This window comes from Miniopterus schreibersii, assembly GCF_964146895.1.
Source record: "Miniopterus schreibersii genome assembly, chromosome: 13".
Taxonomy (NCBI): Eukaryota; Metazoa; Chordata; class Mammalia; order Chiroptera; family Miniopteridae; genus Miniopterus; species Miniopterus schreibersii.
The window spans coordinates 16964209-16983021 of NC_138113.1; the positions used below are offsets into that span (position 1 = coordinate 16964209).

The 18813-nt window shown below is 40.1% G+C and overlaps 1 protein-coding gene and 1 pseudogene across 3 annotated transcripts in view; both read right to left on the reverse strand.

The window, feature by feature from the left end:
- STRN (striatin) overlaps positions 1-18115 on the reverse strand; it is a 69491-nt gene extending 51376 nt beyond the window's left edge. The window contains exon 1 of one of the 2 annotated variants that reach the window (XM_081157133.1): positions 17745-18115. In XM_081157133.1, the coding sequence (XP_081013259.1) occupies positions 17745-17972 (228 nt within the window). In that variant the 5' untranslated portion in view covers positions 17973-18115. The remainder of the gene's footprint in view (positions 1-17744) is intronic. The other variant, XM_081157134.1, reaches the window with a different exon arrangement.
- Positions 3715-4525, reverse strand: LOC308566641 (small ribosomal subunit protein eS1 pseudogene; annotated as a pseudogene). Its single transcript has one exon. The product of its transcript is annotated as a small ribosomal subunit protein eS1 pseudogene (transcript).
- Positions 18116-18813: the final 698 nt, after the last annotated feature.

The window sequence follows — 18813 nt, forward strand, 5'->3', positions numbered from 1 at the left end:
TTAAATTGCACACCATTCTCAGCAGCATGATGAAATCTCACACTGTCCCACTTGAGACATGAGTCATCCCTTTGTCCAGTGTATCCACACTGTATAAGCACCTGCATGTTAGTCATTTAGCAGCCAACTTCGTTATCAGATCAACTGTGGGCTATGGCAGTGCTTGTGTTCAAATAACCCTTATTTTACTTAATAATGGCCCCAAACTGCAAGAGTACTGATGCTGGCTATTTGAATATGCCAAAGAGAGGCTGTAAAGTATACGTATGTATAGGAAAAGATATATTATATATGGGGTTCAGCACTATCAGTTTCAGGCATGGGGTGGGTGTCTTGGAACAGATCCTCCATGAATAAGGGAAGAATACTGTCTAGCAATCTTGTAACCATAATGTAACAAGAAGAAAGATAGTAAGTTAGTACATTGGAGGTAAGGGATGGCAGAGAAGAGAAAAAGCCTAGATTCTTTATGTCATCACTGAGTAACTGCACCAGCTTATGTCAGAGAAAAGACTACCCACAAACAGAACTGAGAAAAATGATTGTTACTTTTTTTATGTCACTGTTAACAGAGTTTACTTGTAGCCAAAAGCATTCCCAGTGATACTCATTTCACTAGTTGGACATTTAGATTATAATTTTTCACTATTACAAAATAAATTGCCAATGGTGTTCTTGATGCATACAGACTTTTAAGGCAATTTTTGTTTATTTCCCTGGGATTACTAGACCAAAGTATAACCATGTTTCCTGACAGACCACCAACAATACCACCAACAATGCATGAGAGCAAAATTTAACTCATTTCCCCTACCACTGGGTGTTATCATTGAGTTTTAAAAATTCACAGACAGAAAAGGGTACCTCGTTGCTTTAATGTATATATTGTTGATCATTGTTGACTATTGTCCTCCTCTGAGCCCTCTGCTAAACAAAAATTGATCTTTGAACTTCCAAGTTCATCTCTGTGCATCTCTCAGCAAATATTTCTAAGTAGGTTTAGCAAGAATCCTCCACCTTCAAAATCTGATCGCCCTCAATCTCTGATCAAATTCCTCGCCACCCACCATCACCCAGAGATGTCTGATCGCCCCGGCCTGCTGTCAAGTACCTTCCTCTTAGTATCTTCCACCCACCGAACCCCACCCTCCTCCTAGTTCATAAATTCCCACTTTTCCTTGCTGTATTCAGAATTGAGCCCAATTATAAACTGAGATCTTTCCCCCCTATTACAGGAGTTCCTGATTAAAATCTGCTTTTACCACTTTAACCACTGTTTGGCTCTGGTTTTCTTTCATACTGCTAAATGTAAATTTTAGACAGCTTTCAAAAATAAAATCTAAATTTAACTCTCAATTCTAAATAAGGTCTAAGACTGTTTTGTTTTGTTTTTGTAGAAAAATTGGTGGCTTCTAGTCAGTGGTTCAGCTCTAAATCTCTTCTCTTATTCAAGTTACAGTAAACTTACAAAAACATTTTTTTTAAATCATTAGAGATTCCTTAACCAGGGAAGTCAAGTTTTATTAAAATAAGCTCTTATTAATAACTACCTGATTTTCAACTATCATAACACCCTCATTTTCTGATAAAATATTAAGACAAGATGTCAAAATAACAATTTCCATTCAAACAGTCTGAAAAGAAAACAAAATAGAACATAACGTAGGGAAAATAGGAAAGACATTAGACACATATAAAAAAATACCTGAGATAAATTATATTAATATTGATATATACTGAATCTTAAAGATATATATATTCCTACCTTTATTTTTTAAAAGGCCAGTGAACATAATTTTTTTTGATGATTCAGGATCACAACTCTATATATCAATTATTGAACTGTGTTGTACAAAAATTCAATGTTCTTTGATTTGGGAGCTGGGAAATTCCTACTCCTGGTTCTCTCACTAATCCATGTGATCTCATTAAAGTTACCTAAGTTTTCTGAACTTCAGTTCACTCAACTATACAATGAAGGAGTTTAACATTCTGTGATTATATGGAACTAAAGATCACATTTGGGAAACACCTGAGTAAGTACTGATCACGAGACAATGAGTTTAAAAAAGATTTCTATTTGTTTGCATTCTACTTGCATCCTGGTCATAGGAGACTGATGGCACACAGTTGGATTAACATCTTCCAAGGCAGTTTTACTTTGGCTAATTTTTAAAAATTTATTATTGAATCCATGACAACAGCCACCTTCTAAAAGACATCTTCATCCCACAGAATAATTATCCTTCTCTATAGTGAGTTTTTGTGGGGGTTTTTCTCAGCATTATTAGTCCAACGGCTCCTTCTTGCAAATTTGAACTCAATTTTAACATCATCACTAACACATGCTGTGACAGGTGCTAGAAATAAATTATAAAAAAAAAAATAAGGTCAGAGGAAACTGCTAACGCTCCAAGAGGACAGGGACTGTTTATGCTATTCACTGCTATACTCCCAATGCCCAGAACAGTCACTTGCATGCAGCAGATGCCCGATAAATATCTGTTAAATTAATTAAACAGCTTCATAAAGAGCAAGTAAACAGTATAAGGTCATATACCCTAAGTGCCAAATGACAGAGCAAGTACTAAAAATAGAACAATCACTAAAAACTAAGGGTATCCAAAACTCTTCATATTGGAAACAGGACTTAAGCTAAATTTGAATAAAGAACCTATAAGCCTGAAGAGTAATAGCAACCACAAGGTAATGAAAGGACATTCCAGAATGTCCTTCTAAACAATGATTAAAAAAAAAAGTAGACATGGCTTATATGCAAAGCAAGATTACAACACTATTTTGGTTTAGAAAGAGTGCCCTAACAGGTAGGAAATATAAACAACCTAATCATGGAGAGATGTGAAACACACTATAGGCAAAAATAAAAAAGGGTGCTTGAACAAATCAGTATTTTTAGAAGCTTGAGAGGCAATACTGTGTAGAATACCTTGGCAAAGGGAGAGGCCAGAGGTAAAAAATTAGGATGGCCCCTACTGCAGTCACCCAGATAGGAGGTGATGAGGGTCTGGGCCAGGGTAATAATAGCATTGGGAATTAAATGATTACAACTGGAATTAAAACATTACAGAGTTTATAAAATCAGATAGATGGCTAGGAGAGAACCAGAGAATGAAATATTCAGTGAAAGCACAATCTAGGTTGCTAGAAAATGTAAAAGAGGGGCTAGGTTTGAAAAGAAAGGTCAGCGTGGTTTGGGAGAAGAATTTTAGAAAGGATGACTGAGTTTCAAGTGATAAGTCACCCAGGTAAAGACATTAGTAAGAAATTCTACAAGTAGAATTATAACTGTGGAAAAGCTACAGACTAGCTAGAAATGTCATTTTACATCTAAACAAAAGGACTCAGCTGTAGTGGAAGGAATTAAATCAGAGTAGCTACTGGAAAAAACAAAACACACAGTATAATCTGGCGAACAACTGAATAGAGGACTGAAACAAGATCACAAGAGTTTGAGAAATGAATAACCCAAAAAAGAGAACAAAGAAACAGGGAAAAGAAGATGAGATGAGTAAAAAAACCGAAGGTTGTAAATGTGGTCTGCACAGAGAAATTCGTAAGATAGAGTAAGGGACAGGATGACAGTGCCAATGGGTAAGAGCTGAGAAAGGGGTTTCTTCTGTTGTTACTATTGGTTGGTTGTTTTATTTTTTAATCACAAACAGGATTTATTTGTCACCATTAAATGTCTGAGTTTTAAACAGGTTCTTGGATTGGGGGATCATATCCATCAGCTCGTTCAACTTTAGAACCTGTCTCATCCCCAGTAGCTTTTCCAGAACTGCTACCTTCACCATGAAGCTCCATGAATTTTCCCAGTTCAAACTTGGGCTTCTTCAGCACTTTGTCTTTTCCAACAAAGACATCATGGAGCAGATAAATACAGTGGCAAGCCTTTTCTTTGTTTTTTCCAACGCTATCTGGAGTCAGTTTACTGACCACTTCTTTCAAATCATTTGCCTGCACCTCTCCGGTCCTAACTTCCATCATCTTCTTCTGGATTTGGCGGACCTGCTGATGCTGAGCATTAAGAGGTCTTCCAAATCCAATTGTTGTGGTTTTTAGGAAAACCAACAGAGAATAGATGAAGCAAATAACCACTGGTCTTGACATCAACATAAGTTTCAATCATGGTCTGCATTTTTTGACCACGGAGCACATTTTGTCATGGGTAAGATCCATGCCGTGGAAATTAGACAGTTTTTGCCTTGAACATCCTCAGCAATTAGCTTGAATTTTCTAAATTCAACTTCATCATTCTGCATGCAGATCAGACAGGCTCACTTCAAAAACAAGACCCTTGAAACCATCAGATGTGACTTTGGTTCCTTGAGTTCTCATGACTACTGTTTTTCCAATATTTCTTATATTGAACATAGCTGATGCTTTCACATCACACCAACCTTTCTTAGAAAATGGATCGACCACTTTCTTCTTGGCTCCCCTTTTGCCACCTTTTGTAAGGCACTTGGTTCTTGCCCACCACCATGGTGCTGCTCAGGGAGCCAAAAGGGCTAGTTGGTTAGTTTTCAAATGGGGAAAACTAGAATGGCAAAAGTAGATATTACCATTGGCATAATGGACTCAGTTCTATCTGAAGTTAAGAATCATTGCCAGATTACAAGCTACATGTGAGGTAAAACCACATCTGCCTGTTTTTCACTGTATCTCCAGAACCTAGGAGAATGCCAGGTATTCAGTAAGCAACTAATATCACAACCAAAAGCCTTATAAGCAAAAGCATAAAATTTTTTTAAATTCTCAATGATAAATTTTCTATGAAGTTCTGGCAACTTTAATATTTCCATATTTTAGAGTTTTTGTGCTTCTTCTCACTTAGCTGGCTAGCTATCAGGATCTAAAAAGGTAAACTTTAACTTTTGATGAAAAGAAGCAAGCTTAGTGATACGAAAATCAGAATTTTCATTCTAAATTATCAATAACTGAGGTGTTTCCATTTTATTATTTAAAAAAGCAGTTTTAAAAAGTTTTAAAAATCACAATATATAGGTAACGCAACTACAAACAATCAGAAACGTAGAATGCAAAATAATTATATTTTATTTAAAATAAGATTTATCTTTATAGAAAAATATTCGATTTGCTCTCTATTAAGAAGGAATAGAAATGTGTATAAAATTTGAAGGTATGGGCTTTAGAAAAGAAAAAAAGTTACAGGACTCTGCTGATTACAAAGCTTTTTAGTACATGATGCCAAAGACATTTCTTGGCAGTCCATATTTAACACACAAAGGGAAAAGAAAACAAACCTATACTCACAACTACCAAAACCCAAGCATCATTTGCTGCCACTAACATCAAGCTGCAATTATGAAGCCAGTGGCATCCCTGAAATGAGCTCTGTCAGAATGACCTGGCAGGGCCCAGGCAATGCTCTACACACAGAATGCAGATACTACTTACTCTAAAAGGCTCTTTCCAGTGGAAGTCATAAGGAAGAACTAGCTAGCAGCAAGAAAGATAGGCTGTCCTGTATATAGCAACATATATTATACATTTACTACAAACATTGTAAATATCAAAGATGTTGGAACATAAGACCTACCCTTAAGGACACAATTTAGCTGAGAGACAGAACATACATATACAGACATGTATTTAATACATAATCAGTAACAACATAGCCTAATATATGATTCATTCAAGAGCCATTTATTAAGCAGCTACTATATGCTAGTCACTCTGCTGGACTTTAGGGAAATAAAAACACCTTTAAGTGACTCACAGTCTAATGAGGAAACAACCATACTAAGTATGAGATAGGGTATAATTGAGGTATAGTACAAGTTCTCACCACTCCTCTCTTAACCAACCCTGTGGATTAACCAGTATTCTCTAGTCCCTTTGTAAAACACTGCCCAAAGCCCAGGACATATTAAATATTCACACCTAGAGTATACTATTCTTTAAAGTTCACCCATACACTTTGGTTCCCACAGAAGAGCTGCATAAGATCACCAAAAGTCAACTGGTTTCCTCCCAAACCTGTTTATGTCAGTTGCACTTGTTATTTTGATTAGATAATTCAATTAAATACTATACAAGCCAATAAACATGAGTATGAAGAAAAAGACTAGGCTGAATGTTTCGGAAAGTCAAGACAATAAAAAAGAGATCTACTAAAAATATAGCTGTCAAATTAGATGTGGGTGAAACAACTGTAAAAGATTGGGAGAAAGGTGATAAAAATCTAGGATTTTGCACTCAGTGAGCTTTACTCAAGAAAAACTAAAACCAGAAATCATAAACAATTGTACTATGTATTATTGTATGTATGACAAATGCGTTGAAATTGTAGCCAATTCAAGAATGTCAACACAGAACTCCAATCAGCATTCTTAAAAAAAAAAAAGTGAAGGGTCAGTGGGCTTGGTCTTAGATTGGCAAATGATTATGCATTTATATATATTTAATTCACTGCCCTACCACCAGTCTGGATGGTGTTGGATAACAAAGCTTCTCTCTTATATATACAAGCGAGAAACTTCATTGTGTCTGGAGTTTTCCCAAAGAAAGTAAACTGAATCTTTGGAAGATCATTAGAAATTCATCAGACAACAAGAGAGAGGAAAACATCCCAGCCCTGTACACTGACTCAGAGCATGAGAACAAGAAAAATGTCAAAATATTTCCTTCTACTTACCATGCCCAGGCCTATCACTCCAACTTTTCTAATGGCAAATTATTTAACTTCATATCTATAAATTAAGGAATGACTACTAATACCTACCACATATAGTTTTACAAAGTTTAAAATAGATCATACATGTAAAGTGTTTAGCACTGTACCTGGCAAATGGTAAGTGCCCAATAAGTGAAACTATTACTGTTTCTGGGGGGTAAAGAAGAAAGGAAAGAGAGAAAACAACAGCAAAAGTACTGGGTTCAATTACTGGCACCACAGTACCATCCTCCCCGACTAACTCTACTTTTCAAGTTCAGTAAGTATGCTGACCCGGATCCACCGGCTCCTCCTTACTCCCTCCTTTTAGCTCTACCATATATGAATCCACATTCCTCGGGAGCAGGTTTTAGTTGTGCCTATAATTAAGATCCTTTGCTCACTACTTAACCTTCTCATTTAGGAAGCATAAACAAAAAAATGAGAACAAGTCTGGGCTGTAATTTTCCACCAGGTGAAATTGGTATCACCCTTGTGGAATCTGACATCGTGTTTATTTCTCCTAACTAGATATGCTGGTACTGGGTCCAATTTCTGTCACATGTAAATGAGTGCTAATGGAACCTGTGTGCAGAGTAATGAAACACTCCCCTGGCCCTTTCCTTGGATCTCTATAGTGCAGTAATGCCAAGAACCTATTCGCCACACCCAAGATACCTATTCTACCCAAACTTATGCAATGTTTCCCAAAGATTGCCTTAATTCCAGGGCTTCTACTCCCTTATTTTTCTTCTCATGCTGTCTCCAAATATCTACTCATTTTTCCTCCTGCCATACTGCTTCTAGCCAACTCTATAATAACTTTTCCTTCTTACATATCAGTATTTTCTAATATTCCATCATCTTGTTCAGACAAGGTACTTTTACAATAAAGGTTAAACAGCATTTAGTCTGCCCCGCAAAAATAATTTAATTTCCTCAAATACCTTACTGCATAAGAGCAAAGACAAGGTTAACATCGTATTCTGTTCAAATATAGCATATGTATAACAGACAGGCTAAGAATAACCTAATAACCAAAGCACTACACAAACTGATATATGATCAATAAACACAAACTACATTAAAAATATATATACAGAACTTAATTAGGCTATTCCCAGGGTAAGCTGAAAAAGATCCAAATTTGCAGACTTTTTAAAAAACAAATAGACATTTCAGTATTCCTTACACAAAAATAAATAAAATTAAAATAGAGTTATACACTGTTAAACAATTTTGAGGAATACAAATTGTTAAAGACTTTCCTGAGCCCCTTAAAAAATTATTCTACTTGAAGAAAAACTTGAAATAAGTGGTAAGAATTTACTTTAAATGATGACAACTATTCACAGCATACTTAATCATCTAAATAATGTAATTCACTTGGCTACTTCAGATCAAAAGCAGCTTCACAGGACCAATTAAAGGAGATGATATAGTATGGTGAACAATGCCCTGGCCTGGGTTCTAAACTAAATCCATACCAACTCGTAGAGTGAGCTAAGACAAATCACTTCAACTCTCTGGCCCTAACTACTAAAACAAGGGATGAGACTACCTAAATTCTGAGGTCTCTCAGGAGGTAAAATATTCTTAGTTCAATGAAGGGGATAGAAAAGTGAGAGTAGAGATACGGGAGAAGGCATGTGTGTGTGTGTGTTGTGTGTATGAGTGTCTCTGTCCTAGTCAACCCTAGGATTCTACAATTACAAATGCTAAAATGAAGACTACAGATAATATACATCCTTTAGAAATTAAGAACATTACTGTGTGCAGTGCAATTTCTCCCTTCTGTCTCTGCTTCCCCCTTCTCTGTCTCTTCTTTTCTTCTATCCCTTCCCCCAACTTCTCTCTCTTGCCTCAGGATTCTCTCCCAAACTCCAAACTTTCCTCCATTACTATCTGTAGGCCTCAATGCTTACAAACTATTACCACCTACTACTACTATCTCTGGCCTGCCCCCAACTCCCAATATAGTCAGTTTATTGTCCTTAACCACTAATAATAGGGCAAAGAGAATGTAATTAGCTACTACACGAAATGAATCACTGAAACCAATTCTTGGTTTATAAAATTTGATTTAAATAAATAATACAATCAAATGCATTCTGTCCATAGAAATTTCAACCAACAAGAGCAAACCACTTACTGGACATCTATTATGGGTAACATACTTTTCATAGTTTATCTTTTTTAAAACCTTACAACTACTCTCCTTGGTGGGTGTATTATCATCCACAATTTACAAATAAAAATAAAGCCCAGAAAAATTATAAATCACAAGTGATGAAACTATTGTTAACATCATAATCAATTAGCTAATATTAATAATAGGAAAGGAGCAAAGGGAAGGCCAGACATTGTGTAAGCATGGTCATCTGGACAGTTTCACCAGGAAGCTGAAACTTCACACTCCCAGGAAACCACCAATCCATTCCCTGCAAATCACTGGGGGAAGAGGTCCAACAAAGGGGAAGATGGACACATGGGCAGTGAAGTCAGGGTGATGTTGGGCAGGTGCTTGCCTATCAGTATAGCCTGGGGAACAATAGATTGGCTAGGCGGTGGAACCACTGCAAGCACAGGAAATCCTGAAGGATTCACTGGTTAAGCTCCTAGTTAAAATCCCCAAAGAAACTTTCTCTCTCTTGTTCCTCTTGCTTTGCTCCTGCTTCCTTGCACTCACTTGTTTCATGATCTGCACTAGCCCACCATGTGGCCCTAGGCCATGCAGACCCCAAATGCACGGACTTCAGCTGGGAACACAAGCTAACCTAGCCAGATGCTGGACTGCACTGGACTGGACTTTAATATGAGCAAAGACTCTGGGCTGTGGCTTTAATTCTAGCTCTACTGAAGATGAAATGGGACTTTTTCCATGGCGGAACAGAGGGAGATGGGAACTTGGAAGGGAAATCCCTTAACCTTCCATCATCAATAAAGCTTTCCATGACACCTCATCCTCCCATTGGGCCTCAGGAAATTCTTGGTGCTGCGGCACCCCAAGAAGCCTACTTCCACCAGCGACAGGTAGGGACACGGAGGACTGCCCACCAATAACAGTATGACCCACACTTTCCACAGCCAAATTATGATGGTCAATAGATTGTTTTGTCCAAATGGCCATCAAAGCAAGAAACTCCAAAGATCCTAATGGCAATTTTACTTCTAATGACCTGAATACCACTAGTGACATTCGTAAATCAAGAAGTGTACCTGAGATCAACCAAGCAGATAGTAAGCTGAAAAAGGGAAACCAGTCAAGATTATTTGGACTTTCAAACACCTTTCAGAGACTGACTATTGAAGGGGTTTGTTTTAAATTCTGCTTAAATTACCAAGATTTCGGAGAAAAGTTGTAGGTCTTCCTCTACCACTGGAATTCAATGAAAAGTGGACTTAGATAGTATATAATATTTAGGGCTAAATAGGCATATCCCTTGATAAAGAATTTCTAGCAGTGGTATTTCTCCCCAGATAATGGGGCCATTCTTATATGTCAGTTTTGGAAAGTAAGACAAGAGAAATCCACTTCCAGTAATGGTGACTTGAAATAACTCCCCTACTGAAAACAGATAAAAATTCTGGATAAAATATTTTTACAATCATCTTAAAAAGCAAAGCTGGTAAGATAGTAAGGAATTGTTTGGTTAAAACTGAAGAGAAAATGGGAACCTAGTGAGGTAGGGAACAAAAGCACTTCTGCCCTTTGAGTGCTGGCTAATCAGAACAAACCTGAACTTTAGTTTGGACAGTCCTGCAGGACTGAAAAAGGCAAAAGTCAAAGACCAGGGCCACACGGAGCAGGGGTCTCATAGGAGATATACCGCACATTTTACTAAGACCCTAAAGGGCTTATACGCTCAAAGCAAAGGGGAAACAGATGTAAATTGGCCCTCAAATATATTCACAATGAAAATATGCATCACCTGGGTGGTCCAAAACTTCAAGCAATGAATTTGCTTTAAAGTGGTTCAATCCAAGCAATGCCTCCAGATACCTACCAGAAGCAAATGCAAAACCTTTCTGAAGAAGCTGTCTTTCTTTGAGACCTCAGATTAGTCTTTATTTTTTCAGGGACAGTGAGCAGCACACCATGATAACTATGCATACCAAAAAAAAATACAAGTCATCAAAGAAAGAATCAGCAAAAACAACAGATCACAGAGAGGGACCTCCAAGATCGCACATATAGGCAGAAGAGACACCAACTATAAAATAAATATACTTACTAGGTTTAAAAAATAAAAGACAACTCTGAAAATATCTACAGGGAATAAGAAACTATTAAGAAAAGATACAACAGATTTTAAGAAGAATTAAACTGACTCTGAACAATAACCAAAATTACAAACTCAGAGGAAAGCTTTAAAAAATTAAGAGTCAACTGAAAAGAAAATTAATGAACTAGAAAATAAATCAGAATAAAGCATGTAGAGATAAAAAGATGTAAAATAAAGAGCAGATAAAGAAGGCCTAAAATACATGTAATCAGAGATCCAAAGGAAAAGAGAACAATATAGAAGAGAAATCCAAAGAGATGATGAATGATTATTTTACAGAACTAATCAGATGCCAATCCACAGATTCAAGGAGCCTAACAAAGTCCCAAATAAAATAAAAAGAAATCTAAACCCTTACACATCATAACAAAACCATAGAACACCAAAGTCAAAATAAAATCTTAAATAAGCTAGAAAACAGGAGAACATAGTAAAATCTCCATGCCTGTTGCTTTAAATTTAAAAAAGTGAGACTTGGCCAGAGTGGCTGAGTTGGTTGGGGCATCGTCCCAGACACCAAAAGGTGGTGGGTTCGATTTCTAATCAGGGCGCAGGTTCAATCCTGGGTCGGCGGAGGCAGCGCATAGATGTTTCTCTCTCTCCCTTCATCTTTCTGAAATCAATCAATCAATAAAAGTGATTAAGTAAGCATTAGTGACTGAGAAGGTTGTAAGGCTAAAACAAGATAATGTACTTGAAAATTTTTTTTAAAAATCTGGAGATTTAAGTGAAAGAGCTTGGTCAAAGCCTATTTCATTCTTGGTCATTTAATCTCTCTCTGGGGCCTTACTTTACCCGCAAAAGAAGAATGTAGCTGATTATTTCCAAAGTTCACTCAGTTCAAAGATTACTCTATCATTTTTATCTCTCAGCCTGAGGGAGGTGATTCAAATTATAGTATTCTATTGCCTAAAAATAAAATGCTAGCTATTATCAGGAAGAACAGAAACACAACAGAAATTATATCCCAAATTCTATAAAAAGCCATCCATACCTGGATACTAAGAGAAGTGTTAAAATCGCCAAACTATGTATGTAAAAAATGAAAAGAACAACTAAAGCAGTTCTCAATCCTTGTTGCATATTAGGACTACCAAGCAGTCGAAAAATATTAATGCCAGGGCCCTAATTCCTACAATTCTGATTTAATTGGTCTGGGACAGAGCTCAGGGAATTGATATTTTAAAAGTTCTCTCAGATTATTCTAAAGTTGCAGCTAAAGTTGAGAAACACTAAACTGAAGTGACAAATATTAGGATACGTTTCAAAAGAGTAAAACCTTTATCATCTTTCCCAAAATATAATTAAAGATTATAAAATTATCAAGGATGACTAAAATTAAAAAATGAACCTGTTTACAGAATTACACCATACCATAATGGGGTTCACCTGTTCCAATTTTAACGGTCCAAATAAAACCAAAAATTCGTTTTATAGAGTGGTTAGTAAATGCATACAATTTGTTATCCAAGAAGTCATGCATAGTTAAGAAAAACACACTCTGAAATGTTTATAGAAATTTCAAGATAACAGATACACAGTGGGTTATTAAGTATAGCAAGTACATTTGAAGTATATTATCAATGTTTTGAGGCTGACTCCTATTAAATGTCCCTTAGTGCCACCATCAGACCCAGAATATTATACTTCCTGGTTCTGGATGGCACTACATGGTCCAGCCTTAAAAGGGCTCATAACTGAAGATTGTGCTTTTCTGTAGAAACAGGAGATACACGAATTTCACATCGTGCACTTGGTACCATTTATTTATTCAGACCTTACTTTGGGTTATGTACCCCAGGCCTCTGCTAGATACTTTAAAATACCTTTTAATTCTCACACAGTAGTTTATTATGCTCACCTTACACACAAGGAAACTAAGGTTCTGAGAGGACAGAAATAAGGCAAAGACGTATTTCTGGCATAAAATAAAATAATAAGTCTTAGTGCAAAGATTTAAATCCAGGCCTATGCCATGCTGCCCTTCACTGTCATTGTGAATAAAATTACAATAATAACAAAAAATAAACTGTTATTTTAAGTGTCTACTTTGTACATTTAAGTGCCCAGTAAATCTCAACAGTCCGAGGAAGATGTTCAGTCGAAATAATTTTGATACTTGACTCCCTTTTCTCTAAGCTCACATCCTATCTCCTCCAGCATATCTTGCTGATTCTACCTTCAAAAATGTATTCAAAATCCATAATATTTTGAGTATGTATCCAAATATATAATCCCATATCTCGTTACTGCCACAAAGAGCCTACTAACTAGACTCTGATTTTTCTACCCTCATCTCCCCTCCAAGTCTATTGTGAATCCCTGCAAAGGGTTCCATTTAAAGATGTTGTCACTCTTTAGTTCAACACATTTCAATAGTCCGCATCTTGAGGTAAATTCTAAAGTCCTTACCATGGGCAAGACTCAGTACCTCTGATACCATTTCTTCTATTCTCCTCTGCTCCACCCACACTTGCCTCATTCATTATTCGTCCAGCATTCCAAGTGTTCCTTCCCCCTACTGTTCCCGCTGCCTCGATTACTCTCTTCAGATCACCTTTTCTGGTCTTTCTCGAGAGGCATCTTATCAGTGAAGCTTTCTTCTCCACTCTACCCTCCCAAGCACTCCACAGCCCACTTACCACACTTTATCATAGCACTTACTACCATCTAATGTTTTAAGAATGCATTTGTTTATTACTGCTTGTCTTCTACCATGATTTAAGCTTCATGCAGGTAGGATCTGTTTTAATCATTGCTGTTGCCCCGGTGCCTAGAATGGGACCTGGCATGAAGTAGGCACTTGAAAAACATCTGTTGAATGAAAATATGAATCACTGATGCCAAAATCCAAATTCATAAACACTCTAGTATCAGCATCCACACCATATTTCCTAATCATAACTTAACCTTTTTCACAGTTCTAGCATTTCCAGGTAAATAGCACAGCCTCCCCCTACCACACACACACACACACACACACAAAATGTAGGGCAATAACTTTTATTTTCTATTTACATTCTTGCTTTCCTGTAATTTTTAAATACTGAGCCTTAGGTTCTCATTACCTCATAAAGTTCTTTTTTCCTGCTCTTTTCTCCACTCACTGCTAAGCTCTTCTGTGCTATTCTAAGAAAATTTAAATCCCCAAAGTGATAAACACTGATTCTTCTGCATTTTGTTTGTTCTATCACTCCGACTAGATTGCATGTTTCTTTGAGGTTATCTAGTTCAACGTGTCTCACCCAGAAAATCCTTTAAATGTTATGCATGGGTGTGGTTCAGCGGTTGAGCATCGACCTAGGATCCAGGAGATCAGGGTTCGATTCCAGGTCAGGGCACATGCCCGGGTTGTGGGCTGCAGCTGATCAATGACTTTCTCATCATTGATGTTTCTCTCTCTCTCTCTCTCTCCCTCTCCTTTCCTCTCTCTGAAATCAATCAAGATATATTTTAAAAATAAAATAAATAAATAAATAAATGTTATATATTCCATCTTCAATTCCTTTCACAAATATAAAGCTCAGTAATAATTTTGGCCCTTCTTTTCTCATGAATTATCTTATCTGCATGGTGTGGTGAGGGGGATTACCACAAAAGTAAAATGGGCAAGGGAGAAAAAAATGACACTAAGTTTTTGGTATGATGTGACCAGTTCCTTACTCTCAAGATCTGAAAGAGTGAGGAAGTGATGAAGGCAGGCCAGGTAGACAGATGAGAGCTTGGATTGCCTTTCACAATTTTGCCCTGGCAATTTGAAAGAGCAGGACTAACAGGTTCCTGAAGAGACAAATTAGAGTTAATCTTAAAGGTATTTTTCTCGACTCTGCTGTTAATGACTTGAGAAGAGATTTAAAAATTAAAAGGAAGACACCAAGTACTCCAAGTTTCATCATCATTCATTCAACTCTACTTCCTAATATTTGTCTAGGAAAATTCCAAAGACAAAAGAAAAATGAAGGGCTACGTTGAATTTAATGATGTTGTTGTAAAGAAATGACTTGGCAAAGCAGGGGTGGGGGGGTGGGGGAAGGCATCCATAATACTGTCAACAATAAGTAAAAATTTTAAAAATGATTTTTAAAAATATGTTTTAAATAATGCTAATAAGGGAGTCAAAGACCACAGGTTCCTGCAAACTGTCTCCCCCCAAAATACATAATACTTGCTCTGTTTGGAAAATATGACACATTTTTTTAAGTTTCTCCATGGATGTTTAATTTGAGCACAACCCAAAAGGTACTGTAAAAATGTAGTGTCCTTCTCTTACCCTTTGAGACAGCATGGATTGACCTGGAGACTATTATACTAAGCGAAATAAGCCAGTTAGAGAAAGACATGTATCACATGATCTCACTTATAAGTGGAATCCAAAGAACAAAATAAAATGGTGAACAAAATAGGTGCAGAGGTATGGATGCATCAAACAGAATAGAATAATAGATCTCGGGGGGGGGGGGGGGGTGTTGGGGGAGGGGACAGGAAGCGATTAACTAAAGAACATATATGCATATATGCATAACCCATGGACACAGACAAGAGCATGGGGAAGGCCTGGGGTGGGGTGGGGGTTGGTGGAAGGGAGCAAAAAGAGAGAAAAGGGGAGACACCTGTAATACCATCAACAATAAAATTGAATTAAATTTTAAAAAAAGTAGTGTCCTTAATATAATGAGCACCAGTGGAAAACCTACCTTAAGTTTAATATTTGCCATAAATAATCCAGGAACTTGTGTGTGCATATAAAACTGAAGAGTGGCTACAGTTATAGGTAAATTAAAAAGTTTAAACAGTGGGGTGGAGGGAGACACAGGGGTGAGATGGGTTGCAAATTCCCAAGCTTCCACAGGTAGGAAGGTAAGAATTGTTTTGTTTGTTTTTGAGCAAATTAGTGTGACTTATCTTACATTCCCTAAACTGGAAAATAAATTCAAATTTAAGTGGTTACATATAAAAATCATTCTCCACACAGTACATTAAAGTAAAAGCCTACCTTTATCACTTCCTTGAGGTCTGAAATCCACAAGCTTCATTATGGAATTTATTGCTAAAGGTGAATTACCAATAAATGTGAATGAAGCATTAAGTCTGCTGGTTACTATACAGACATGGTCAGATTCATTATGAGAAAAACTACAAATATCAAAAGGCCAGATACTAAAGCAACACAACAGTAGGAATGAAAAAGCTGTCAAGGGATATAAACATAAAGAATCAGAAGGAATCTTAGAAACTATGGGTGACTCTCATTTTATTCAACTCCTCCCGGAGGCCTTCCCTAACCACTCCATCTAAAATAGCCACCCCTATCACACTCTATTCCCGTTCCCTGATCTATTCTTCTCATAGCAGTTGCCACTATGGGTCAGTAGTCTACAGAGCTGCATTTGCTGATTGCCTCCCAACTAAAACGTAAGCTCTATGAGGGCAGAGGCTTTGTCAGTTTTGTTAACCCCAGGACCTAGAGGCACACAGCTAGCACTCAATAAATGTACTGAATAAATAGCTGATGAAACTGAAGTTCAGAGAGGTTAAAGGAGTTCCTCAAGGTCACAGAGCTACCAGCAAGCCCAGCCCATACTATAACCCTGTCTACTTGCTCTTTCCATTGCCACCTGCACTACCCCAAACGAGCTGATTCCAGCACAGATTCTATTTAACAGATGTCTCCTTTTCTTTTAAGTGCCAAAGAAAATAAATGTTACCAAAAAAAGTAACACACTGGGTAGCATTTTAACTTTAAGTGTTTCACCAACCAAAACCATACTCAAATTTCATTAAGCATACAGGATTGGTCAATAAAGCACAGCCACCCATAGTTCTTAAGTTCCTTGTGAAATTGGTGTCTGGCTTGGAAGTTTTAAGAACAGCCACTTACCAACTCAGAATGGCCTGTAAAGTATCAGCCTCACTTTCATTCTTCTAAGAGCCCACAACAGCTCCTCCCTGGATATACTTTACCTTGATGATTACGCAGGAAATGTAACCAGCTTTAAAGCCCCTTTTAAAGTAAAAGTCCATCTCACAAAACATTGAACATAAAATTAACCCTCGGGAAGTTTTAGACTCCGAGAGCAGGAAACCATCTCTGAACTATCATCTGGCTGTGATCATCTAGGTCCTTCATTTAAAATCCATGAATCTGAAATACCTAAAAGAAACGCGGGAGGGGGTGAGGGAGTGGGAAGGGGAGAAGAAACATTGACATATGAAAAAAGAGAGCTGATATTCCTAGCGACACTTTCCCCCAACATCAGCTTCTCGCCCAAAGTCAAGGCCTCCCGGACGCGACTTCTGCTGCCGCCCGTGACCACCTTCCTCCCGAGAAGCCTACCGCCCGTGCCCACTGCGGGCGCGCCTCTGCGCGGGCACCGAGGACGGAGGCTGGCTCGGCGGCGTTCAAAACTACTGTTAGCCCAAGTAGCACGCGGAAAGGGAAGACCTAGAATGTGGACGGCAACAGAGTTGAAACGAGACAGAGTTGAGAGAAGGAAGGAGCCAACGACAAGCAGCGGGGGGGTAAACAACGCATCACGGCCGGAGTGGGAACCCGGGTCAAGGAAGTGGGGTCGGCCAAAGGCAAAGGTGAAGAGGGGAAGGGGGCAGTTCTGGGTGGGACGGGTGGGAGCAAAGGGGAGGGGACCGGCGAGGCAGGAGCAGGGGGAGGGGGGAGGGGGAGGGGAGGGGGAAGGGTCCGGGGCGGGGCGAACGGGAGCGAGGAGGCGGGATGAAGAGGGCCCGGCCAGGAGGGTCGTTACCTGCAGCTCCGCCCGCTCCACCTCCCACTGGGCTCTCTCCACCTCGAAGCGGGCCCACTCGTGCTGCAGGAAGTGCAGGATCCCCGGAAGGCTGTACTGGGCACGGGCCGCCCCCGCCGCAGCCGCCCCGTCCCCGGCCGCCTCCGCCAGAGGCCCGAGCCCCTTGGCACCGCCGGCGCCCGGGTGGTTGTTGCTGAAGAAGACGCCGGGTCCCGCCTGCTCGTCCATGGCGGCCGCAGAGAGCCGGTGAGCTGCCCAGCGCCCAGCAGCGGAGGCAACGGCGGCGGCCAGCAGCGCCTCCTCCGCCCTCCGCCGCTCCCCGCCCACACCCCAGTCAGCAGGGAGCAGCCGCCTCGGCGCGGGGGCCGGCCGAGCCCGGGACGGGCCGGGAAATGGGTCAACTGCGGCGCGCGGGCGGCGCGCGGCTTGCTGGGAAATGTAGGCGCGGGGCGGGGCGGGCGTCGCCGAGGCGGCCTGTGGGGCGGCGAACGGCCGCTGCGCGCCCGCGGCCCCGCCCGGCCCGCGGCGGCGGGGGGGCCCGAGCGGCGCGCGGGTTTCCTCTGGGGCGCGGCGGGGCGCTCGGGTCCCTCGCACGCGGAAGTGCGCGGGCGGCGCCCCGCTGCGCACCCACACGCGGAAGTTCCGGGGCCGAGCCGCGCACCTTCGGGCGGCTTCCTGGCCGTGGTGCGGAGCCAGCGAGCAGAGCGGCTTCGCCGGGCTGGGCCCCGTCCCGCGGGCCCGCCTCGGGGCGCTGCACCTGGACGCTCCGTTCTGCGGGGCGCCCGTCGCTGCCGCGCCCCTCCCCCTCGGGGCGCAGACCTGTTGCCGGGTCGGCTCCCTCCCTCCCGGGCTGTTGACACGCCGCGCGGAAGTCGCCTTGCGGTTAATCTTGCAGGAAATCTTTTTAGTTTCAGGTATCCGAGGCGACGTTATTTCGGTCTCCCTTTTCCTACCTTATTCCCGCGCAGTTCTTACTCAGTTCAAGTCAGTTCAACAAAGACTTGATTGTCGGGTGTGTGTGGCGGGACGTGCGGATGAAGGGCCCTCCCCGCCCCGGGCCGCCGGCGGT